This window comes from Herpailurus yagouaroundi, unplaced genomic scaffold, assembly GCF_014898765.1.
Source record: "Herpailurus yagouaroundi ecotype Mexico unplaced genomic scaffold, PumYag 210, whole genome shotgun sequence".
Taxonomy (NCBI): Eukaryota; Metazoa; Chordata; class Mammalia; order Carnivora; family Felidae; genus Herpailurus; species Herpailurus yagouaroundi.
In genome coordinates, this window is record NW_024412441.1 from 17,928,090 (window position 1) to 17,955,666 (window position 27,577).

Consider the following 27,577-nt stretch of genomic DNA (forward strand, 5'->3'; position numbering starts at 1 on the left):
ATTCTTCATTATATTAGGAAAATACCTTAAAGCCAAATCTTGATCATGGATGAATAACATCATCTTCATAAATGTAGCCAATATAGTTTCATAGCTAATTTCCTAACTGCTGCAATAAAGTATCATGGAAGAAGCCTAAGATAACAGGCATGCTTTTCTTCCCACCAGTTTAGCTCTAAATGAGTCAGAGTCTAGGTTCTTAGATAGCCCAGCCAAGTCTAGCATCAGGCTAGATGTGAAGTAGTCCAGAAACAATCCATCCTTGTGCCAAAGATATTTGGGAAGGGGTAGAGGGATGGAAGAGTGGCATTATGCTATATAATCATAAGAGCAGAGAAGTCTACATCTTACTGTAGGCAGTGGGTGTATCCTTTGGTCAGGGTTCATGGGTAGAGCCCGTCCCAACAGGGCATATATAAAATTAGGGAGATGGACAAAAATGGGGAAATAGGGCCACGTTATTGCAGATATGAAAGAGTGAAAAGAACAAAACCAGTGAATACTGAAGGAGTTTCATTTTGGTATTTATGAAGTTAAACTTATATAGTCTTAATATGTGCTATATCTCTCTCAAAATAAAGTTCTTTGCTGATGCAATCTGCACTTCACTAGCCCTAAGGACATTCAAGGTTATCTAATTCACAGATAGCTCACGTTGTCCTTTAAAAACCAGGTGCAGAGGGGCGCCTGGGTGGCGCAGTCGGTTAAGCGTCCGACTTCAGCCAGGTCACGATCTCGCGGTCCGTGAGTTCGAGCCCCGCGTCGGGCTCTGGGCTGATGGCTCAGAGCCTGGAGCCTGTTTCCGATTCTGTCTCCCTCTCTCTCTGCCCCTCCCCCGTTCATGCTCTGTCTCTCTCTGTCCCAAAAATAAATAAACGTTGAAAAAAAAAATTAAAAAAAAAAAAACCAGGTGCAGAACCTCTGGCCTGGAAAGGTTATGAGGATAGTAACTTTCTTTTACATTGTCTAATAGATGTGAAAAGCTACCAAAAGACCAAAGAATTCAGATGTGAGGAAGACATCTTCAAATTCACAAGCATGTACATATTTTCATAAAACCTTAGGGTAAAATAACTCCCTTGTTTGTTATCGTAGAGGAACTGGGTTCAAAAGTGTTCTCTTTCAGTCACAAGACTGAGTTTCACTGCTCTGAGTTCCTCCTCCGGGGGCCTGCAGGCAGACACCCTGTAACAACTGAGGGTAGCAAGGGTCGGTCCATGAAAGACAGCAATAGCCACAAGAAGTCACAAGGGACTTACAAAGCTGATCCTCTAAGAAGCAAGGGGGCGTTTCACCCCTCACTGAGGGTAACACCGTTTCGTATACAAGGAAGAGAAAGGCTACGCAGTGTATCACCTGCAAATCCAGATTTAAACCTGGTTTGCCATACACAGTACTTGAAATAACATGATATAATGTGATTTATAAGTTGCTTTTCCTTCTTCACCAAAAAAGTTGGTGCAAGAGAAGGACAGCATTGCTGGAATCCCCCAAAAAGAACTGAAGTTATGTTATTATCTTATCAAATACATAAAATTTTATACATTATAATATATATATATACACATACATATATATACATATATATATATACATATATATATGTATATATATATATTCCTTCCTTACCTTTTCTGTTGATACGAACTGAGTCCAAGTGTTGTCTCAGTCTGTAAAAGGAAGAAAACCATGACAATACTGAAAACAAATCTTTATATTACAGACATAGAGAACATCCAAAATATACCATAGTTTCAACTTTGATCTTATACTCACTCAGATTTCCAGGTTAAACCTGATCCCTAAATCATATGAAATGATTTGCCACATTATGTAATTGAAACGAGAGAATAATTTGGGATTAGATTTTAAACACACATGGAAATAATACAATGTAATGTGATTGATTTTTAAAAGCTTGACCAACCAATATATCCTGTGAAAAAAGCCCTGTCTATAATCACTTTGTGAGGTTACTTGTGCCTCTCACTGCTCTCTGCTTACCAGCTATGTCATGGGTGCTGGGGTATCATGGTTCCTGTCATCAGGGAACTGAAGGTTGTGGGGGCAGAGGTAGGAGGAGACAGTCTTTTAAAACTAAATAAATATGAAAGAACTACGAAAATATTGGAAAGGTTGTTGTGAAAGAGCACAAATAGGTGATGTGCTTCAGTATGTCATGAGGAAAGGCCTGTGTGAAGAGATCATATTTATGTTAAATGTGATAAAGTGTAAAAAAGAGCTGTGTGTGGAAGCAGGGCTGTGTGGTAGTGGAGAAAACAACATGCACAGAAGTCCTACTTGAGGAAAGAGCCTGGATGTTGAAGAAACAGATAGTAGGTCAAATTGGATGGAGCTGGGCTGGGCAGGGGTCAGACCATGCTGTGTCCTGGTAAGAAGTCATGGTAAATTTGGAACATGTTCTATCCTAAATGCAGTACAAGGGGTCTGTCGGAGTAAGAGAGACAGAGACAGACATGGTCTGATTTAAGTTTTAAAGATACTATTCTGGCTGCAGTGTAGAGAGGATAAAGGGGAAGACAAGAGAGAAAGCAAGAAGTTGGTAGGCAATTGATGAAGATAGGTTCTTAATAATGATATGTGAGAAAATGCCAAAATCCTAAGGAATACTGTCAGTGAACTTATTCCAAAAGGAGTTACCTTCTATGTTATAACTAGAAAAAGCAGAATTGTGGCGTTATTTTTCCCATTAATACGTATTCTTTTGAAATGGTATTTTGAAAAATGTATACAGGGGAAATATGGTAGATGTGGGAAAACGTCTTTATTGTTTGAAAGTGAAAGCTCAGGTGCAGGTGAAGTGTCAGGATGTCTGTAATTTTCTTTAAATTCTGTAATTTTCTTTAAATTTCTTTAAATTGTTTCAGGATTATGACTTGCATGTGCATGGAAGTATGTGTGTATAATAAAGGAAATATGGCAAAATGTTAATAACTGTTGCAGCAGTAGGTAATTCATTCTCATCTCTTCTATCTCCTGTGCTTAAAAATATGTCTAACTTTTCAGGATGCCTGGATGGCTCAATTAGTTGAGCATCCAACTCCTGATTTCATGGTTCATGAGATCGAGCTCCGTGTTGGGCTCTGCATTGACAGCACGGAGCGTCCTTGGCATTTTCTCTCTCTCCCTCTCTCTCTGCCCCTCCCCGACTTGTGCACACACTCTCTCTCAAATAAGTAAACTTTATGTATGTTTAACTTTGAGTTATGAAGATTTTAATGATGGGAGCAAACCACATATCTGGTAAAGGGTTAATATACAAATACATAAAGAACCATTACAATTCAACTTTGCTACTGATAAACAGCAAACAAACATACATGATTAAAAAATGGTGGACAACTTGATAGACCTTTCCCCAAAGAACATATACAAATGGCTAACAGGCCCATGAGAAGATGCTCAACATCACTAATCATTAAGGAAATGCAAATCAAAACTATAATAAGATACCACTTCACTCTCGTCAGGATAGCTACTATCAAAAAACCAGAAAATAACAGATGCTGGTAAGGCTGTAGAGATATCAGTACCCTATGCACTACTAATGGTAATGCAAAATGTGGTGTTGCGATGGAAAATGGTACGGTGGTTCCTCAAAAAATTAAACACAGAATTACCACATGATCCAGCAATGCCACTTCTGGGCATATACCCCAAAGAACTGAAAGCAGAAAGCAGGGAATCAAACAAATATGTGGACATCCATGTATATAGCAGCATTGTCTGCAATAAAGTTGGAAGAAATCCAAGTATCTACCAATGGATAAACGGACAAAATGTGGTTTATATGTACAATAGAAAATTATTCAGTCTTAAGAAAAACGAAGGAAATTCTGACATATGCTACAACATGGATGAACCTCGAAGACAAAGTCAACACTTACGCTAAGTTAAATAAATCAGTCACAAAAGGACAAATACTACATGATCCTATTTATATGAGGTACTTAGAGAAGTCAAATAGAGATAGAAAGTAGAATGGTGGTTGTCAAGAGTTAGGGTGAAGGGAATGAGGAGTTACTGTTTATTGAGTACAGAGTAGTTAAAGTTTGGGATGATGAAAAAGTTCTGGAGCAGGATGGTAGTGATACAAAATCAAACATGAATGTACTCAGTATCACTGAACTACACAATTAAAATAGTTAAAATTATAATTTTTATGTTATGCATATTTTGCTACAATTAAAAAAAAAAGCTATAGTAATGAAGACATTGTGGTACTGCCATTAAGATATACAAATAGATCAATGGAACTGGAGAAAGGCCAAAAATGAACTCATAGATTTACAGACATTTGATTTTCAACAAAGGCATCAATGCAGTTCAATGGAGAAACATGCATCTTTTTAGCAAATGGTGCTGGAACAACTGGACAAACTTATGTAAGGGAAAATAAGCCTTTATCCTTATGTTATACCATGTATTCAATTACTTTTATACAGATCATAGATCTAAGCATAAAAATTAAAATCATACAGCTTCAACAAGAAAACACAGGAGATTATCTTTGCAATCTTGGAAACAAAGATTTCATGAACAGGACAAAAAGACACTAACTGTAAAAGGAAAAAACTGATATACTGAACTTCATCAAAAAATTTAAGATGCTCACCAAATGACATTGTTATGAAAATGAAAAGGCAAACCATATGCTGAGAGAAAATATTTGCAAATCACATATTTGATGAAAGACTTGTATAATAAACATATAAAGAACTTGTGAATCTGAATAAAGGCCACACAATTTTTAAAAATAAGCAATTATACAAATTTCAGTTAAGTGCATGAAAAGATGCTCAGTATGTTATTAAGGAAAAGCAAATTTAAATTGTAATGATATACTATACACCTATTACAATGTCCAAAACTGAAAATATAACAAGAGTTGGTGAGAATGTGAAACAACTAGAATTTCCTTACACTGCCAGTGAGAATGTAAAATAAACCACCACTCTAGAAGAAGCTTGGCGATTAAAAAAAAAGTTTTTTTTAACGTTTATTTATTTTTGAGAGAAAGGGAGAGACATACACACACACAAAGTGTGAGCAGGGGGAGGAGCAGAGAGAGAGGGAATACAGAATCCAAAGCAGACTCCAGGCTCTGAGCTGTCAGCACAGAGCCTGAATGCGGGGCTCGTACTCATGAACAGTTGAGGTCAGATCTGAGCCAAAGCCAGACACTTAACCGACTGTGCCACCCAGATGCCCCGAAGCTTGGCAATTTTTTACAAAGTTAAACATATGATGATGCCACTCAACTCCTAGATATTTGCCCAAGGGAAACACAAGAAAAACACTTATACATGAATGGTTACAGCAGCTTTATGTTTATAGCATGTTGATAGCAGGTCAATACTGGTATAATCCAAATTTCCATCAACAGGTGAATGGATAAATGAAGTGTGGTATATCTATACAACGGAATACTACTCAGCAATAAAAAGAATAAAGACTGGGAACCTTTTTTCTTAAACATTTATTGTTTTACAATAAATATATTATTTTTAAAAGAGCAGAAAGTAACATTTGAGGAAAAAAAAGAATAAACTGATGATACACACAACATGGATGAATCTCAAAACAATTATGTGGAGTCTGAGCAGCCCCCCCCCCAAAGTACATTCTGTGTGACTGCATTTATATAAAATAGTTTACAATATAAATTGATAGTGACAGCAGATCAGTGATTGCCTAGAGACAGAGGTAAGGATGGACAGATTACCAAGGGATACAAGTAAACTTTTGGGTGTGATGGATAGGTTCGTTATCTTGATTGCAGGGATGGTTTCACAAGCGTATAAATATTCAAACTCTTCAAACTGTACATTTTAAATATGTACAGGTTATTGTCTGTCATTCATACCTTAATAAAGAACGTAACCTAAGAATTCTAGAACATGCAAAACTCTGTGGTTCTCATGTGAACTTGACCGAAAGGGAACTCAGAAAGTTTATCACCCATGTACACTTTCTTAAGGGGGAAAAATCTTCATGAAGACAATCTGGCCAACAAGATTACTCATGAAGAATTGCAAATGAGGAAGCTGTCTTGTGAAAGATAGGCAGATGGTCACGGTAAAGGAACTGTGGAAATAAGATTAGAAAAGCAGAAAGTAAATGTTGTTTTTGAAGTATAAGCCACAAAATAGAAAAATCATTTAATTATAATAAAGAATAAAAATCTCAGTACATGCCAACAAAACACCCTAAGTATTGAGAGAAAGTAAAAAATCACAATAGACACTATTTTGCTTTTGAAATAATTTGAGAAATAATAGGTTAAACATAATTTAAATGTGTATCTGAAAGTTAAGCCCCTAAATCAAGAGAGAAAAAAAACAAAAAAGGAAACATAAAAATTGGATGCAGTAAACACATATACAGTATGATTAAAGGAGATAAACTCATCTAGTTAAAAAAGACAAAAGGATTGTGTTAGAATACCAAAGCCCAACTGTAAACTGTAAATACCTAATACAAAATGATGCAGAAATGTTGACAAACAATGGGCAAAAATAGGGTAAATGTCCTTATACCCCAAAAAGGGGAAAAGGGAAAAAAGCACACAGAGAAGGGTTACAATATTAATAATCTTACAATGAAAAGATTTGTTGAGTTTGTGGGTTTTTTTTATGCTTTTTGTGTCAGAAAATATTTATTCCACTCTCATGCTTGAATGACAGCAGTTGCGTATATAATTTGAGATTCAAAATCATTTCTATCAGAATTTTTACGTCATTTCTCCATACTGTTTTAGCTTCCAGTGTTACTGGTTTTGTGTGTGTGTGTGTGTGTGTGTGTGTGTGTGTGTGTGTGTGTGTGTGTTCAGTTTCAAGTTAGTTAACATATAGGATAGTATTGGTTTTAGGAGAAGAATTTAGGGATTCATCATTTACATACAACACCCAGTGCTTCATCCCAACAAGTGCCCTCCTTAATGCCCATCACCCTATTTAACCCATCCCTCTACCACCTCCTTTCCAGCAACCCTCAGTTTGTTCTCTGTATTTAAGAGTCTCTTATAGTTTGCCTCCCTCTTTTTTTTTAATGTTTATTTTTATTTTTGAGAGAGAGAGAGAGAGAATGAACACAAGCAGGGGAGGGGCAGAGAGAGTGGGAAACACAAGATCCAAAGCAGGCTCCAGGCTCTGAGCTATCAGCACAGAGAGCGATGTGGGGCTCGAGCTCACAAACCGTGAAATCATGACCTGAGCCAAAGTTGGATTCTTAACTGACTGAGCCACCCAGGCACCCCTCCCTCTCTGTGTTTAATTTATATTTTCTGGGTGGGCAATGTGGTCAAACAGCTTTCAATGTCTTCTCTGCCATCTGTATGTTCTTTTCAGTAAAATGTGTGGTCATGTCCTTTGCTGAGTCCATCTGGATTTTTTTTTATTGAATTTTGAGAGTTCCTTATATATTCTAAAAATGAGGTCCTTTATCAGATACATGGTTTGCAAGTATTTTCTTAGCCTATAGTCTGGCTTTTAATTTCTTCACGTGGCCTTTTGCAGAGCAAGCTTTTAATTTATCAGCTTTTCCTTTACGGATTGTACTTTGGTGTCTTTGGTGTCAAGAACTCTGCATAGCCCTATATCCTGAAACTTTTCTCCAATTTTTTTTTCCTTAAAGTTTTATAGTTTTATGTTTTATATTTAAATCTACAATCAGTTTTGAGCTAATTTCTGTATACAAGGTATGAGGGCTGTCTGTATATTTAATACTATATAAATATTTTTTAGTGTTCTTTGATCTTAGTTTTTAAGGCTATTTTTGAGCCAGTTATTTAACTTTTTTTGTACCATTTATTTTTAAAACAGAAGGTAGGAAATGGTAATGTGAAGAGAGTACAGAGTCAAAAATGGGCATGAGATGGAGAGCAGACAGTTCTGAGAAGACTTAGAATTTGAAGTAAAAAAACACAAAGAAGCAGCTCTGCTTGCCCTAGCCAAGCAACCATGGGAAATCTGTCAGGAGACTTTCTGTCAACTGTGAAGAGCTGCACAGATGTTAGCCTCTGATGAAGGCCTTCCTGTGTCCCATGCATGTCCCCAGCTCCAGCAACAGGTAACTGACTTGACATGATGAGAAACAGCTGCTCTGGGCATAAACTTAGTTGTTTATATTGTAAAATGAGAAACCATAGCTATGTTTGCAGTGAAAACCATAGAAAGGTAACAATTCAAAGTATTAACTTGTATTACATTTGGTACTGGGATACAAGCATAACACCCCAAGCCCCACTCTAGAGCATGGTGGTTCAGAATGTAGGCTTTAGAGTCCAAAAGCTTCGTTTTGAATTCTAGCTTTACCACTTACAAGGCACTTACTGGGTTAAGTTACTTAAACTCTCTATACTTTAATATGCCTCCTGGTAAATGATCATAAAATTAATGACTAACTCATGTATTTAAGAATTTAAAAGAGTGCCTGGCACTCCACAATATCCAGTAAATATTACCTGTAGTTATTTACTATTTTTCCAAATCTTCCATATTTTCTACAAGAATATATTTCTTTTATAAAAGAACTACTTCACAAAAAAAGATGAGTACTTTTATAATTCTGTATACATCCAAATCACAGTTCCTTCTCCCTTTATCTTAAGAAAAGAGTAAGGCCATTCCCAAGAAAATTTAGAACAGAGGCTGATAATCTTACAGTCCACAAGCCAAATCTAGCCTGCCACCAGTTTTTTGTTTTTCCCTTTTATTATTATAGTAAAATACACATAATGTAAAACTTAACCATCTTAACTATTTTTAACGGTATAACAATTCAGTGGTATTATTCATAGTGTGTGACGTTACTACCATGTATCTCTAAAAATCCTTTCATCTTGGAAAGCTGAAACTCTATACCCAATAAAACAACTTTCCATTCCCTCCTCCTTCCAGCCCTGGCAAGCATCATGCTACTTTCTGTGTTTACATTTTGACTAGTCTAAGTACTTCATATAAGTAGAACCATACAGGATTTATCTTTTTGTAACTGACTTATTTCACTTAGTGTATGTCCTGAAGGTTCATCCATATTGTACCATATGTTGACCTTTCCTACCTGTTTAGAGTAGTGTTCTACTGTATGTAAAAAGTGGTCTATTGTAAACTTCATTTTGTTTATCCATATATCTTTCAACGGACCCTTGAGTTGCTTCCATGCTTTGACATGGTATATAATCCTTTTAATATGCTGCTACATTCAGTTTGCTAATCTTTTGTTGAGGACTTTGTGTCAATATTCATATAGGATATTGATCTGTACTTTTCCTTTCTTGTAGTGCACTGGCTTTGGTATCAGAGTAATGCTGGTGTCATAAAATGAGTTAGGAAATGTTCCCTTCCTCCTAAATTTTTTGGAAAAGTTTGAGAAGGATTGGCAGTTTTTCAAATGTTTCGTGGAATTCACCAATGAAGCCATTAGGTATAGGGATTTCTTCTTTGGGAGATTTTTGATTACTGATTGAATCTTCTTACTTTTTATAGGTCTATTCAGATTTTTTAAAATTTCTTTATGATTTAATAATCTTGGTATGTTTCTTAGAATTTGTCCATTTAATTGAGGCTACCCAATTTGGTGGTGTACAATTGCTCATGGTACTCTCCTATAATCCTTTTTATTTCTGTACAATCAATAGTAACATCCCCAATTTCATCTCTGAGTTTAATAGTTTGGTCTTCTTTCATTCTTAATCCACATAGATAAGACTTTGTCAATTTTGTTGATATTTTCACAGAACCAAATTTTGGTTTCATTTATTTTCCCTATTTTTCCTATTCTCTAGTTCATTTATCTCTGTTCTCATCTTTATTACTTCCTTCCTTTTGCTAGCTTTGGGTTTAGTTTGTTCTTATTTTTCTAATTCCTTAAATTATAAAGTTAGGTTACTGATTTGAGATTGTTTGGGGTTTTTATTTTTATTTTTTTAGGTAGGCTTCATGTCCAGTGCAGAGCCCAATGCAAGGCTAGAACTCAAAACCTTGAGACCAAGACCTGAGCTGAGATTAAGAGGTGAACGCTTAAATGACTGAGCCACCCAAGTGCCCGTTTTGTTTTTTAACATAAGCATTTACAGCTATAAATTTCCTTCTTACCACAGCTTTTAGTGTGTCACGAGTTTCTGGTGTGCTGCATTTTCATTTTCATTTATCTATCTATATTTTCTAACTTCCTTTGTGTAATTTCCACAAATTTCTGAATTTTTCAGTTTTCCTTCTGTTCATCTTGTGGTTGGAGAAGAAACTTTGTATGATATCTATCTTATAAACACTTCAAGCGCGTTCTTCAATAGTCTTCAATAGACTTCTGGGAAGAGTAGGAGGATCCTAACTAAGCTCACCTCTTTCCCACAGACACACCTAGGTAATAGCCACATCAGTGCAACTAACCCAGAAAATGATGTGGGCTGGGAAAACAGACTTGCCACAGTTCACTGTAGAGAAGAGGCCTACTGAAAAGAGTGGGAAGGGCAGAAACATGGTTGGGAATTAATCTCCTAGCGAGTCTAACCACAAGCAGGAGGGAGGGACACAACAAGCAGGGAGTAATGATAGAAGCAACTATACACCATGCACCCCAGACAGGAGGACCTACCCTAAGAAGATGAGATCTCATAACATTTGGCTTAGAAAACCAATGGGCCTTAACTTTGCAAGTTTTACAATCAGTGGAGCTTAACCCAGTAACTCTGGGTACTTTACAAACTCTAGGTCTGGGAGAACTAGAGGCCATTAGGTAACTGAGTCCCTTCCTTTAAAGAGACAACATGACAATTCCATGGAAGTACATCATAGAAGCAGCAGTCTGAAAAGTGCCTGGGGGTGTATGTGAAGGTGATTTATTTACTAAAATCAGAACATGTGCTGGAGGGGGAGGAATCTTTAGGAAACTCCTTAAGAACAAAAGATCTGGTGGGTACCATCCCCTGCCCCCTCACATAGCTAGACACTTGTGGGAGCCAGTGAAAACAGCCTATTTGCTAAGACGGCAACACCACACACCAGCATTCTCCTGCAGATCTGCCCCGTCCAACCTGCCCCACTCAGTAGAAGTCCCTCCAAAGTGGCTCCTGCTGTCACTTCTTGCAAGCAGTCCTGGCAGGGACCAGTACCACTCCAAAGTAACTCCTCCTCTGGGGAGAGGGGAAGATAACCACACACACCAGTCTGACTACAGCCCCGGCAGATGAACTGGGGGTAGACATCTGATCTGACTGCTGGCCCTGTCCACCAATAAAAACCTCTCGGGGGGCACCACAGAGAGAGAGCTCTGAAGTTCCGTGCAACTGCAGCCTAGGCAAACTGGAGGAGGGCAGGCATCTGGTCTGACCACTAGATATCACCTAACTACAAGTGCAAGGCAGCCCCAGACTGGCTCCTTAACAGCAAAGGGACCAAACTGTACCCCAAACAGGTAAAGTGGACAACAGCAGCTAACTGGACTGAAAACAAATGCTGCTCAGCCACAACAGCAGGACACACACAACCCACATAGGGGACACCCCTGAAGTGTATGGTTCTGGTGAACGTGGGTCATTGCACTACAGGGCACCACAGGTGCTCTTCTCAAGGCCACTACTTTCAAGATCAGGAGATAGGGTAGATTTTTCCTAATACATAGAAATTAACACAGAGTTAGACAAAATGAGGACACAGGAATATGTCCCAAATGAAAGAACAAGACAAAAACACACCAAAAGGGTTACATGAAATGGAGATAAGCAATATGGTCAACAAAGAATTCAAAGTAATGGTCATAAAGATACTTACTAGATTTGAGATAAGAGTGGAGGATCTCTGTGAGAACTCATTACAGAGAGAAAATATAAAAAAGAACCAATCAGAGATGAAGAACTCAATAATTGAAATTAAAAATACACTAGAGGATATTAATAGCATATTTAGAGGAGGCAGAAGAACAGATTGGAGAGCTGGACAACAGGTAATGGAAAGCAAACAAGATGAAAGATCAAAAAGAAAAAAGATGAGCAAAAAATGAGAATAGGTTAGGGGAATTCAGTGATGTCATTAAGCATAATAACATTTGCATTATAGGGATCTGAGGAGAAGACAGAGAAAAGGGCAAGAATTTTATTTGAAGAAATAATAGCTGAAAACTTCCTGAATCTGGGGAAGGAAACAGGTATTCTGATCCAGAAGGGACAGAGAGTCCCCAACAAAATCAACCAAAGGAGGTCCATACCAAGGTATATAGTAATTAAAATGGCAAAAAGTAGTGACAAAGAGACTTTTAAAAGCAGCAAGACAAAAGAAAACAGTCACACACAGGGGGAACCCCATAAGGCTGTCAGTTGATTTTTCAGTAGAAATTTTGCAGGTCATAAGGGAGTGGCATAATATATTAAAAGTGCTAAAGTGGAAAAGCCTGCAATTGAAAATACCCTACCCAGCAAAACTATCATTCCGAATAGAAGGAGAGAGAAAGAGTTCCTAGACAAACAAAAGTTAAAGGAGTTTACCATTAAACCAGCATGACAAGAAACATGAAAGGGAATTCCTTGAGTGAAAAGAAAAGTACATAATCAGGAGGAAACAAATTATGAAAGGAAAAATTTCACAGGTAAATGCAAACATAATAAAAGTAGATTTATCACTTATAAAAAAAGTAGAGACATTAAAGTACAAAAACAATGAAATCAGTTAAATATATAAAAGTTAGCCAAAGGATTCACAAAATAAAAGGTTGGAGAAAATGACATCATATACATAGAACATGGGTGTGGAGGAATAAAAATTTAGTGTTTCTAAAATAAGTTCAAACCTAAGTGACCATCAACTTAATATTGACTGCTATCTGCATAAGATGTATGTATGAACCTAATGGAAATTACAAATCAAAAGCCAGTAATAGATATGCAAAAAATAAAAAGGAATCCAAGCATATCACTAACGAAAGCCATCAAACAACAAAGGAAGATAGCAAGAGAAGAAAGTAACAGAGAACTACAAATACAACCATAAAACGGTTGACAAAATGGCAATCCCAAGTCCATATCTATCGATAATTACTCTGAATGTGAATGCACTGAATGATCCAATCAAAAGACACAGGGTGATGGAATGGATAATAAAGCAAGACCCTTCTATATACAGCCTAAGGGAGACTCATCTCAGACCTAAAGAAACATGCAGATTGAAAGTCAAGGGATGGAAAAATATGTACTACGCAAAATGAAACAAAAAGAAAGCTGGAGTAGCACACTTTTATCACAAAAGAAGGGATGTTAAATTTTTTTAAGTTTATTTATTTGGAGAGAGAGAAAGCACAAGTCGGGGAGGGGCAGAGAGAGAGGGAGAGAGAGAATGCCAAGCAGGCTCCACACAGTCAGCACAGAGCCTGATGTGGGGCTTGAAACCCACACACTGCAAGATCATGACCTGAGCAGAAGTTGGACGCTTAACCAACTGAGCCACCTGGGCTCCCTGACAAAAAAATGGACTTTAAAACAAAGACCATAACAAGAGAAAAGAAGGACGCTACATAATGATAAATAAAACAATTTAACAAGAGAATACAACAAATGTAAATATTTATGCACCAAATATGAGAGTACCTAAGTATATGAAGCAACTATTAACAGACATATAGAAACTGACAGTATTACAGTAATAGTAGGGGACTTTAGAAAAGTGAACAGATCATCCAGACAGAAAATCAACAAGGAAGCAATGGCTTTGAATGACATATTGGGCCAGAGGACCTAACATATATATTCAGAACATTCCATCCCCAAGCAGAATACACATTCTTTTTAAGTGCACAAGGAACATTATCCCAGATAGATGACATGTTAGTTCAAAAACAAACCTCAATAAACTCAAAAAGACTGAAATCATACCATGCATCTTTTCTGACCACAACAGTATGAAAATAGACATCAATCTCAACAAAAATATCTGCAAAGAACACAAATACATGGAGGGTAAATAACATGCTATATATTCATGTGTAACATACAATAAATGATTCAATTAAGAAATCAAAGAGGAAATAAAAAAATACATGGAGATAAATGAAAATGAAAACACAATGGTCCAAAATCTTTAGGATGCAGCAAAGAACCCCAGCTTAAGAAGCAAGAAAAATCTCAAGTAATTAAAAACTCTACATCCACAGGAGCTAGAAAAAGAGGGAAAAAAATCCAGCAGAAGGAAGGAAATAATGAAGATTAGAGCAGAAATAAATGAAACAAGAGACTTAAAAAACAATGAACAGAACAAGGAAACCAGGAGTTGGTTCTTTGAAAAGACAAACATCAGTGATAAACATTTACCGAGACTCATCCAAAAAAGAGAGAGAGAGAGAGAGAGAGAGAGAGAGAGAGACAGAGACAGAGACAGAGACAGAGACAGGAGTCAAGTAAATAAACTCAGAAATGAAGGAGGAGTGGGGCACCTAGATGTCTCAGTTGGTTAAGCATCTGGCTTGACTTCAGCTCAGGTCGTGATCTTGAGGTTTTTTAGTTCCAGACCTGCACTGGGCTCTGTGCTGACAGCTCAAACAAAGCCTGCTTAGGATTCTCTCTCTCCCTCTCTCTTTCTGCCCCACCCCATTCTCACTTTCTCTCAATATAAATAAACTTTTAAAAAAGAAAAAAAAAAAAAAAAGAAATGAAGGAGGAGAAATAACAACTGAAACCACAGAAATGTAAAGGATTACAACAGAATATTTTGAAAAACTATATGCCAACAAATTGGGCAACCTAGAAGAAATGGATACATTTCTAGAAACATAAGTTTCCAAAACTGAATCTGGAAGAAATAGAAAATTTGAACGGACTGACTACCAGCAACGAAATTGAATTAGTATTAAAAAAAACTCCCAACAAACAAAAGTCCAGGCAGGACCACAAAGATTCATCAGTAGGTGACTTCTACCAAACATTTAAAGAAGGATTAAACTATTCTTGTCAAATTATTCCAAAAAATAGGAGAGATAGGAAAGCTTCCAAATTCATTCTACAAGGCGAGCATTACACTGATACCAAACCCAGATAAAGACACTACAAAAAAGGAAAATTACAGGCCACTATCTGTGATGAATATAGATACAAAAACCCTCAACCGGGCTTGCTAAAATATTAGCAAACTGAATTCAACAATACATAAAAAAAAATCATTCACCATACTCAAGTGGGATTTATTGCTGGGATACAAGAGTGGTTCAATATTTATATGATCATCTCAACACATGCAAAAAAAGCATCTGACAAAGTACAACATCCATTCATAATAAAAACTCTCAACAAAGTAGGTGTAGAGGGTATATACCTCAACATAATTAAGGCCATATAAGAAGAACCCATAACTAACGTCATAATGGTAAAAAACTGAGACTTTTCTTGTAAGGTCAAGAACAAGATAAGGATGTCCACTCTACCTATTTTATTCAGTATATTACTGGAAGTCCTAGCCACAGGAATCAAATAAGAAAAAGAAATAAAAGACATCCAAATTGGTAAGGAAGAAGTAAAACTTTCACTATTTGCAGATGACATGATATTATATACAGAAAACCCTAAAGGCTTCATAAAAACAAAAACAAAACCCTACTAGAACTGATTAATGAATTGATGGAAGTTGCATGATACAAAATTAATATACATTGCATTTCTATATACTAATAATGAAGTGGCAGGAAGAGAAATAAAAAAAAATAATCCCATTTACAATTGCACTCCAAATAATAAAATACTTAGAAATAAACTTAACCAAGGAGGTAAAAGTTCTGTACTCTGAAAACTATAAAATACTGATGAAAGAAACTAAAGATATGAACAAATGGAAAGATATTCCATGTTCACGGATTGGAAGAGTTAATATTGTAAAATTACTACCCATACCATACTACATACATACATACATACATATCCAAAGAAATACCCAAAGCAATCTACAGATTTAATGCAATCCCTATCAAATACCAAAAACATTTTTCGCAGAATTAGGACAAATAATAGTAACATTTGTATGGGAACACAAGAGACCCTGAATAGCCAAAGCAATCTTGAAAAAGAAGAACAAAGTTGGTGGTATCACAATCCCAAATTTTAAGATCTACTACAAAGCTATACTAATCAAATCAGTGTTGTACTGCCACACATGCATGTGTGAGCGTGAGTGCATGCACACACACACACATACACACACACACACACACACACACGCATGGGACACATAGATCAATGGAACAGAATAGAAAGTCCAGAAGTAAACTCGTGATTTTATTGTCAATTAATCTACAACAAAAGAAGGAAGAATATACAATGGGAAAATGATGGTGTCTTCAATAAATGGTGCTGGGAAAACTGGACTGTTACATGCAAAAGAATGAAATGGAAGCACTTTCTTATGCCATACACAAAAATAAACCCAAAATTGATTAAAGACTTAAATTGATACCAGAAACTATAAAACTCCTAGAAGAAAATACAGGCAATAATTTCTTTGACATTGGCCATGGAAACTTTTCTAGGTCTGTCTCCTAAGGAAAGGGAAACAAAAGCAAAACTATTGGGACTACGCCAAAATAAAAAGCTTTTGCACAGTGAAGGAAACCATCAACAAAATGAAAAGGCAATCTACTGAATGAGAGAAGATATGTGCAAATGATATATGCAATAAGGCGTTAACATCCAAAACATATAAAGAATTTATATAACACCAAAAAAACAAAAAACAAAATCTGATTTAAAAATGGGCAGAGGACCTGAATAGACATTTATCCAAAAAAAGACATACAGATGGCCAACAGACACATGAAAAGATGCTCAACATCACTAATCATCAGTGAAATGAAAATTAAAACCACAATGAGCTATCATGTTACACCTGTCAAAATGGCTAAAATTAAAAACACAAGAAATAACAAGTGCTGGTGAGCATATGTGGAAAAAGAAACGTACATGCATTGTTGGTGGGAATACAAATTAGCTCTGCCACCATGAAAAACAGTATGGAGGATCCTCAAAAAATTAACAATAGAATTACCATATGATTCAGTAATTCCACTGCTGGGTATTTACCCAAAGAATAAGAAAACACGAATTCAAAAAGATATACTTATCCCTATGCTCAATGCAGCATTATTTACATGAGCCAAGATATGGAAGCAATCTAAGTGTCCATGGATAGATGAATAAAGAAGATGTGGTATGTATATACAATAGACAATTACTGAGCCATAAAAAAGAATGAAATCTTGCCATCTGCAACAAAATGAATGGACTAGAGGGTTATAATGCTAAATGAAATGAATTATACTGAGAAAGATAAATACCACATGGTTTCACTGATATGTGCGACTTAAGAAACAAAACAAACAAACAAAAGAAACAAACAAAACCAAATTCTTAAATACAGAAAACACTACTGGTGGCCAGATGGGAGGTGGGTGGGTGGGATGGGTGAAATAGAAAAAGGGGATTAAGAAGGTACTTTTCTTTTCTTTTTTTTTTTTTAGTGTTTATTTATTTGTGTGAGAGACAGAGAGACAGCATGTGAGTGGGGGAGGGGCAGAGAGAGAGAAAGACACAGAATCAGAAGCAGGCTCCAGGATCTGAGCTGTCAGCACAGAGCCCAACACAGGGCTTGAACTCATAAACTGCGAGATCATGACCTGATCCAAAATTTGGACACTTAACTGACTGAGCTACCCAGGTGCCCCAAGAGTACTCTTTCTTTGATGCACACTGAAAAATGTATGGGATTGTTTAATAATTATATTGTATTACCTGAAACTAATATAACACTGTATATTAATTGTACTTGAATTAAAAATTCAATGGTGGCCCCTCATGATCTGTCCTGAAACAGGTCCCACGTGCACTTGTAAAGAATGTGTGTGCTTCTGTTATTGGATAGAATGTTGTATATATGTGCATTAGATCTATTTGTTTTATTGTATTAAGTCTTCTATTTCCTTATCTTCTGTCTGGTTTTTCTAGCCACTTGTGAGAGTGGAATATTGAAGTCTACAGATATTATCTGAAATTATTTCTCCTTTCTGTCACTTTTGCTTCATATATTTTGATGGTCTATTGTTGCACCAATCTTTATTTTATTCTTTTTTTTTTTTTTTGACCCCCCATCAACCCTCAGTTTGTTCTCAGTTTTTAAGAGTCTCTTAGCTTTGGCTCTCTCCCACTCTAACCTCTTTTTTTTTTTTTTTCCCTTCCCCTCCCCCATGGGTTTCTGTTAAGTTTCTCAGGATCCACATAAGAGTGAAACCATATGGTATCTGTCTTTCTTTGTATGGCTTATTTCACTTAGCATAACACTCTCCAGTTCCATCCATGTTGCTACAAAGGGCCATATTTCATTCTTTCTCATTGCCACGTAGTACTCCATTGTGTATATAAACCACAATTTCTTTATCCATTCATCAGTTGATGGACATTTAGGCTCTTTCCATACTTTGGCTATTGTTGAGAGTGCTGCTATAAACATTGGGGTACAAGTGCCCCTATGCATCAGTACTCCTGTATCCCTTGGGTAAATTCCTAGCAGTGCTATTGCTGGGTCATAGGGTAGGTCTATTTTTAATTTTTTGAGAAACCTCCACACCGTTTTCCAGAGTGGCTGCACCAACTTACATTCCCACCAACAGTGCAAGAGGGTTCCCGTTTCTCCACATCCTCTCCAGCATCTATAGTCTCCTGATTTGTTCATTTTGGCCACTCTGACTGGCGTGAGGTGATATCTGAGTGTGGTTTTGATTTGTATTTCCCTGATGAGGAGCGACATTGAGCATCTTTTCATGTGCCTGTTGGCCATCCGCATGTCTTCTCTAGAGAAGTGTCTATTCATGTTTTCTGCCCATTTCTTCACTGGGTTATTTGGTTTTCAGGTGTGGAGTTTGGTGAGCTCTTTATAGATTTAGGATACTAGCCCTTTGTCCGATATGTCATTTGCAAATATCTTTTCCCATTCCGTTGGTTGCCTTTTAGTTTTGTTGGTTGTTTCCTTTGCTGTGCAGAAGCTTTTTATCTTCATAAGGTCCCAGTAGTTCATTTTTGCTTTTAATTCCCTTGCCTTTGGGGATGTGTCAAGTAAGAAATTGCTACGGCTGAGGTCAGAGAGGTGTTGTACCAATCTTTATAACCGTTATATATTCCTGCTATGTTGAGACTTTTAATAATAAATAATGTCCTGGGGCACCTAGGTGTCTCAGTTGGTTGAGTGTCCAACTACGGATTTTGGCTCAGGTAATGACCTCACAAGTGTGAGATCAAGCCCCATGCTGGGCTCTCTCTCTGCCCCTCCCTCACTTACGCACACACATGCACTCTCTACCGAAAAATAAATTAATAAATAAAATAGAATAAAATAATGTCCTTTGTCTCATGTAATTTTTTTTAACTGAGAGTTGCTGGAGGGGTGTTGGGTGTGGTTGTGGGGCTGAATGGGCGATGGGCATTAAGGAGGGCACTTGTTGGGATGAGTACTGGGTGCTAGAGTTTAGTGGAACTCTACTCCTGAAATCATTATTTAAAAAAAGAGAAATTTCTTTCTCAGTTCTGGGGTCTGAAGTCTGAGATCAGGTTACAAGCATGTTGGATGAAGGTTCCCTTCTGTTTTGCAGTCTTCTTGTATCCTAACATGGCAGAAGAAGAAAGGATCGCTCTGGGGTCTCTTACTAAAAAAAATTTATGAGAGTTCCACACTCATAACTTAATCATCCTAATCATGCAAGACATTAATTTTTCATTGATGACTTTTGGAAGGACACATTCAGACCGTATCACCAACTTTTAGCTTCCAATTTACTTTTGTTTTTGGATCTAAACTGATTCTCTTGTGGACACCATATACTTGGGTCATGTGTTCTTATCTATTCTGCCAATCGCCATCTTCTGATTGAAGTTTAATCCATTTGCATTTAAACTAATTATCGATAAGGAAGAATTTGTCATTTTGCTTTGTTTATGTCTTACATTTTTGGTTTCTCAGTTTCTCCATTACTGCCTTCTTTTGTGTTTCATTCATTTGGTAGTGTACCATTTTGATTCCTTCCTCATTTCCTTTGCTCTGTATTTTTTAGTTATTTTCTTCATTGTTAACATAGAGATTATAATTATCTTAAATATTTAACAAACTAGTTCAAATTAATACCAACTTACCTTCAATACTACACTTACTTCTGTCATTTTGATATTTATTTTCTGTATGCCTTATAGCTTTTTTTTGGCCATTTCATTCTTTACTTTCATTTTTGTGTTTAGCTGATTTTTGTATGTGTTTAGCTGACTTTTGTAACAAACTGTTCAAATTCCTTTTGTGTATTTTCTTTTTTTTTTGAAAATCTTTTTTTGTTTTAGTTTACTTATTTTGAGAAAGCAAGCATGAACAGAGGAGGGACAGAGAAAGATGTAATTCCAAGCAGGCTCCATGCTGTCAGTGAAGAGCCCAATGCAGGGCTCAATCTCACAATCCATGAGATCATGACCTGAGCTGAAATCAAGAGTCAGATGCTCAGCCGACTGAGCCACCCAGGCACCCCATTTCTGTGTATTTTCTAGTTATTTTCTTCATGGTTTTCAAGGGGATTTAATCTTAGAGTTATAACACTCTAACTTGAATTTATATCAAATGAACTTCAACAATATACAGAAACTGTACTTCTTTATGGACCCATCCCTAATACCTTTCAGTTACTGATGTCACAAAATTTCATCTTTATATATTGTGTGTCCAAAACCACAGACTAATAATTCTTTTAAATACATTAGTCTTTAACCTATGTAGAAAACAAACTGTGAAATTACAAACCAAAGTTACAATAATCCTAGCTTTTAGACTATTGTCATTTAAAAAATGCATTAGTTTCTTAAATCACATGAAAAACAAAAAAAGGAGTTTCAAACCATTCTTATAACCAGCTTTTATAATTGCCCCTGTATTTACTTTTACTGTGATCTTTGTTTCTTCATATGGCTTTGAGTTGTTGCCTAGTGTCCTTTCATTTTAAACTCACAGGACTCCCTTTAGGATCTCTTACAAGGCAGGTCTAACAGTAGTAAACTTCCTCAGCTTTTGTTTATCTGGGAATGTCTTAATTTATTTTTCACTTTTAAAGAACAGTCTGGCCTGATACAGGATTCTTGGTTAGTAGTTTTTATTTGTTTTAGTATTGTGAATGTATCAGCTCACTGTCTTCTGGCCTCCAAAGTTTATAATGAGAAATCTGTTAATAATCTTACTGCTTTTGCTTTCAAGAGTCTTTCAAAAGTTTTATTGTAACATGTCTCAGAGTGGGTCTCTTTAAGTTCATTTTACTTAGAGTCCGCTGAGCTTCCTTGATGCTTATATTCATGTCTTTCATTAAATTTGTGACATTTTCAGTCACTATTTCTTTTAATACTCTGTCTCTTTCCTTCTGGCACTCCCACAATGCATATGCAGGCCTGCTTGATGGTGCCCTACAGGTCTCTTAGTCTATGTTTACTTTTCTCTAATCATTTACTTTTCTTCAGATTCAGAATTTCAATGTTCTATCTTCAAGTTCAGTGGTTCTTTCTTCTGTCTGCTCAAATCTACCTTTTAACTTCTCTGCCGGAATTTTCATTCCAGATATTGTACTTTGAGATCTAGATTTTCTTTTTTGGCTTCTTCCCCACCCCAGCTTCACTGAAGAGTAACTGGAAAATTAAAACTATGTAAGTGTACAATGTGATGTTTTCATAAACATACACATTGTGAAATGATCACCACAAACGAGCTAGTTAACATATCCATCACTTCAGTTACCTTTTTGGGGAGTAAAAGCTGTTAAGATCTCTTAGCAAATTTCAAGTATACAATACAGTATTACCAACTGTACTCACCCTGCTGTACATTAAACTTTGAAAAGTTATTCATCTTGTGTAACTGACATGTTGTACCCTTTGACCAACCATTGTATCCCCATTTCCCACAACCTGTAGGCTCTGGCAACATCATTCTACTCTACTTCTATGAATTTGACATTTTCAGATTTCACATATAAGTGAGATCGTGCAGTATTTGTCTTTCACATAATATAATGTCCTCCAGATTAATCCATGTTTTTGCAAATAGCAGTATTTCTTTTTTAGGGCTGAATAATATTCCTATGGGCTTTTTTTCCCTGTATCTTGGCTATTGAGAATAATATTTCTCCTTTCTGATATTTCTCCCTTCGGGTCTGTTAACACTTGCTTTATATATTTAGAGACCCTCACGTTGAGTGCCTATATATATTTATAGTTGTTACATCCTCATAATGAATTGGCCCTTTTATCATTATATAATCACCTTCTTTGTCTCTTATGATAGTCTCTGACTTAGAGTGTACTTTTTTGTCTGATGTAATAGCCACTCCCACTTTTTCTAGTTACTGTTTGCGTGGAATATCTATTCCCAAGCCTTTCAACATATGTGCGTTCATAAAGCTAAAGGGAGACTCCTATAGGCAGCATATGGTTGGATATTGGTTATTTTATTTTATTTTATTTTATTTATTTTATTTATTCAGCCACTCTATATGTCTTTTGATTGGTGAATTTAATCCATTCAATTTTAAATTTTTTAAATATTTTATTTATTTCTGAGATGAGAGAGAGAGAGAGTGTGTGAGAGGGGGAGAGGCAGAGAAGAGAAGGAGACACAGAATCTGGAGCAGGCTTCAGGCTCTGAGCTGCCAGCACAGAGCCTGACGCGGGGCTCTAACTCCCAAACTGCGAGATCATGACCTGAGCCAAAGTCGGACACTTAACCGACTAAGCCACCCAGGCTCCCCTAATCCATTTACATTTAAAGTAATTATTAGTAAGTAGGGACTTACTGCTGTCATTCTGTTAATTATTTTTCTGTCGATTTGTAGTGCCTTTGTTCCCTTTTCCTCTCTTGACACTCTTCCTTTGTAATCTGATGATTTTTCTTTTGTAGTGATATGCGTTGATATCTATTTTGTGTATCTGCTACACAAAGTTTTTCATTTCTGTCCACCATGAGACTTGCATAAAACACCTTTTATAACATTTTATTTTAAGCTAATAACAATTGAGCTTCAATCACATATGAAAGCTATACTTCTACCCCTTCCCCACACTTTATGTAATTGATGTCACAATTTACATCATTTATATTATTCATCCATTAACAAATTATTATAGTTATTTTTCATACTTTTATATTTTATTTATGTTACAGTTGAAAGCTTATACTTTCATGTTTTCATGTTGCTAACTGCTGTCTTTTCATGTTAGCTTGAATAGCTCCCTTTAGCATTTTTTTGTGAGGCAGGTCTAGTGGTGATGAACTTCAACTTTTGTCTGGGAAAATGTTTATTTCTCCATTTCTGAAGGACAGCTTTGCTGGGTATAGTATTCTTCTCAGTATTCTTTCAGTACTTTGAATTTATCATCACATTGTCTCCTGGCCTGAAAGATTTCTGCTGAGAAATCAGTTGACTGTCTAATCAGCATTCCTTTGTGACAAGTTGTTTTTCTCTTGCTGCTTTCACAACTCTCTTTGACAATTTGATATAATGTGTTTCAGTGTAGATCTCTTTAAATTTAATCCATCTGGAATCCTGGGGTCTTTATGAATCTGGATGCCCACTTCCCTCCCAAGATTTGGTAACTTTTTAGTCATTTCTTTAAATAGGCTTTCTAGCCACCTTCCCCCTCCTTCCTGATCTGGAACTCCTGCTACACATAAATAAAATATATAATATATTGGTTCACTTGATGGAGTCCCATAATTCCTATAGGCTTTCTTCACTCTTTTTTCATTCTTTCTTCTTTTTGCTCCTCTTCCTAGATAATTCCAAATAACTCATCTTCATGTTTGCTCATTCTTTCTTCTGCTTGAAAAAATCTGCTTTTGAACCCCTCGAATAAATTTTTCAGTTCAGTTATTGTACTCTTCAACTCCTGTGTTTTTGGGTCTTTTTATTTGTTTCTATCTCTGTTGAGTCTCATTTTGTTCATGTATCATTTTCCTAATTTTGTTTAGTTGTTTACCTGTGTTCTCTTGTAAATGAGCTTTTTAAAGTTAAATTGATTATTTTGAACTCACTGCCAGGATTTCCACAGAATTCTATTTCTTTCAGGTTGGTTAATGGAGATTTGTTTTCCTTCTCTGTGTTTGTTTTCTTCATTCTTCATGATTCTTGTAGGTTTGCTTGTTGTCTGCACATTTGAAGAAGCAACTTCTTCTTCCAGTTCTAAACACAGTCAGCAGTGCTAAACACAAAGCAAGATACAGACTGACCCCTCAGGAAGTGCAACATACGCTGGGAACAAGACACCTTTACTTTTTACCCTTCCTTGTGAAGGAAGAACCTCATTTCTATGCATATTCCCAGGCTCACAGACCAGTGCTGGCTAGAAGGGCATACCTTTTGCCTTCCCTTGTTCTTAGCTGCCCAAGGGCACTGGGTACTTGTTATGAGGTAACACAGAAATCTGTTCCACTGAGTGAAGGTCCACTGAAATGCCAGGGATAAGGGTCTTTTAGCTTCCTTCCATTTACTGTGGAGAAAAAAAATCAAACTTGTGTCTATTCACAATTTCATAAAGCAGTGATGGCTGCAGGCATGTGCCCTCCTCTTTCATTCATTCCTAGATGTCCTAGGGAATCAGGCTCTATAGTTCATTTAGCACTTAGCATAGGTGAGAGAAAAACTGGCCCCACTGAGGATGCCCTGTGAAGCTGGGAGGCTAGGGGCATACTCCAATCTCACTTCTCTACTGTGAAAGAAGTCACTGGCTTAGGTGATCTTGGTATTGAGTTTGGTGGAAGAACTAATGTAGGTAAAGTGATATTGTTCTTCTTCTAAGTATATATCTGGATGCTCTCAGTTTGTGCTCCTCTGGGTGCTTAAACTTCTTAGGTGAATTCTGAATTTCTCTCAAGGTATTTTGATACCAATATTATTGTTATGTCTGTGTTTCTATGGATGAATGAGAGTAGGGCTTACTACTCCCTCATCTTGATGATGTCACTCTTTTTAAGTTTTCTGTCTTTTCACAGATATTTCCATTTTGTTTATACATCACTTTTTTGACTTCCTCCACACATTTTCCTTTAGGTCTTTGAGTATCTTTAAAAAAATTGTTAAAAAGTCTTTGTCTAGTATATCTGCCATCAGGTCTGCTTGAGACAATTTCTGTCATTTTTCCCCATGAATGGGCCATACTTTCACATTTCTTTGTATACATTGTTATTTTTTCTGTTGAAAACTGGACATGTGAGCCTAATGTGGTAACTGTGGACATCAGATTCTCCTCTTTCCTAGGGTTTGTTTGTTTTTGTTTTGTTTGTATTGTTTTTGATTTTTTAATTATAGTAGGCTCTATCTAGGCCAAAATTTAAGGTCTTTCCCTGAACATTTGTGGTAATTTTATCATTTCCCCATATATGCAATTGCTTTGAATGTCCTCAATTGCTCATTAATGTCTGGCTCCCAAAAGGGGAAAAAGAGAAAAATAAATGGAGGGAAAAGGTTGTTAGCCCTTTAAGTCTTCTGGGTTACTTCAGGCAGAGAACTTTAATAATGGATGGAGTTGCAACAACAATGGCTACCTCCTTTATCTACACCTTTGAGATCAGGGGTAATGATCAGGGCACGAATCTCCAAGTTCCTTTTTTGCCCACCATGGCTCCTGCACTCTGTGTACAAGCTATTCAATGAATGTGTGCAGAGCTGCCTGCCACAGGGCTGGAGGGTGGGAGTAGGTAGTTGCTTCTGTGCTAAGAGCTAAAATGGACTGAAATTTACTTCAATTTACCCCCAAGCCTTCCTCTGAAAGTTGCAAGCCTTCAAAAGACATTAGACATATTCTACCAGTGCCACTGTTGTCTACATGGGGAGATGGAATCCTGCTACTTCATACTCTATCATCTTCCCAGAGTCCTCTGTCTAGCTCCAGTTTTGGTAAATGTAAGTTTTATTCCCATTCCTTGTATACAGTCTATGGTTGCTCTCATAGTACAATGACAGAACTTGAGTACTTGGGACACAGACCATTTCACACACAAACCCTAAAGTATTTAATACATGGCCCTTTACATAAAGTGTCCCAACTTCCAGCTTAGAAGAGCAACAGAAGTAATGTTATAACACTTTATTTCCAGAACCATTAAATGCCTACATATGAAAATCTGTGACCTAAAAATCTAAAACAACCAACCTGACATGACATGTCTTCTGATGAAAAACAAAAACTACAGTATCACTGGTGGACTGTAATAGAATCCTGACGCTAATCACTTCGAGTTAGCTTTAGAATCTACAGGCTAAAGGATACAGTCCCTAACAAGACAGTCTTTACTTCATACACCAACCACAAGCTAGGGAGTTGAGGCCATGTGTACTTCTAACCAACTGACTACAGATCTGGGAGGTTTCCATGATTCCTCCCCGTCAAGCTTAGAACTCAGAACTATACTCAAACTAGTTTTCTTCTAAAGAAACATATAGGGTGAAGTCTTGGAGGGCCCCAAACACAGAAATTCTGTGCCTTCTCTCTATGCAATCAGGGTATGTCACTTTCCTGGCACACGGATGTGCTTACTAACAAGGAAGCTCTATACAGCTTCAGTGTCCAGAGTTTTTATTGGCGTTTCATTACAAAGATATGGTTTATTAAATCACTGGCCACCTATGTGACTGAACTCAATTTCTAGCCCCCTCTCGTTCTTGGAGGCAGATGGGATGACTCAAAGTCCAAACCCTCTAACCACATAATTAGTTTTTCTAGTGACCAACCCCCATCTTCAGTCATCGTGTTAGGCATTAACTCAGGTGTGATCCAAGGGCTCATGAATAACAAAGACACTCTTACTTCTAAGGATATTCCAAGATTTAAAGTCTCCCTACAGACAGAGACCATTCATATTCTTCATTACACAAAAACTACTTCAAATATTCTTGCCAAGGTAAAAAAAATTTAATCTAAACCTGATCAAGACTCTATATTTAGTTAAAAGTTTATAGAAAATCCGTAAGACAGAGGTATGTTAAATTATACCAAGAAGATGATATTAGTTCAGCCTGGTTGTAGGAAGTCCTATAGACAAATGATTCAATATCTTCAACAACAACAAAAAATTGGCATAGGGAGATGGCTTAAAAGAGACTTATGAGACATATCAGCCAAACGCAATATACAGACCTTGTTTGGATCTTGATTTAAATAACTGAAGTATGAAAAAGAATTTTTGAAATGGTAGAAGAAAAGGGATACAGACCAACCAGGTATTACATGATATTAGATGTTCTGGTTATCTAATGGTGCATAATAAAACACTCCAAAGTTTAACAGCTTAAAACAGCATTTTATTATTATCCTTCACATTCTTCTGGGCTAACTAGACTCAGTTGGTTAGATCTCATTTGATGTTACTCAAATGGCTGCCATCAGATGCAAGTTGTGGCTGATTCATCTGAAGGTTTAAATGTGCTGCTCATCCACAGTGGCAGGAAAGGGATGATGGCTGGTAGGTGGGCACTCAACTGGGACCACTGACTGTAGGACTATATGGGGGCTCCCCATGTGGCTTAGGAT

At 36.7% G+C, this 27,577-nt stretch overlaps 1 protein-coding gene across 1 annotated transcript in view; it reads right to left on the reverse strand.

Annotated features, from left to right (window-relative positions):
* The window catches only part of TMEM131 (transmembrane protein 131), a 242,518-nt gene that overhangs the window by 145,336 nt on the left and 69,605 nt on the right, over nt 1-27,577 (reverse strand). Inside the window, exon 3 of the mRNA XM_040453962.1 lies at nt 1,630-1,670. Within this exon, the coding sequence (XP_040309896.1) occupies nt 1,630-1,670 (41 nt within the window). The remainder of the gene's footprint in view (nt 1-1,629; nt 1,671-27,577) is intronic.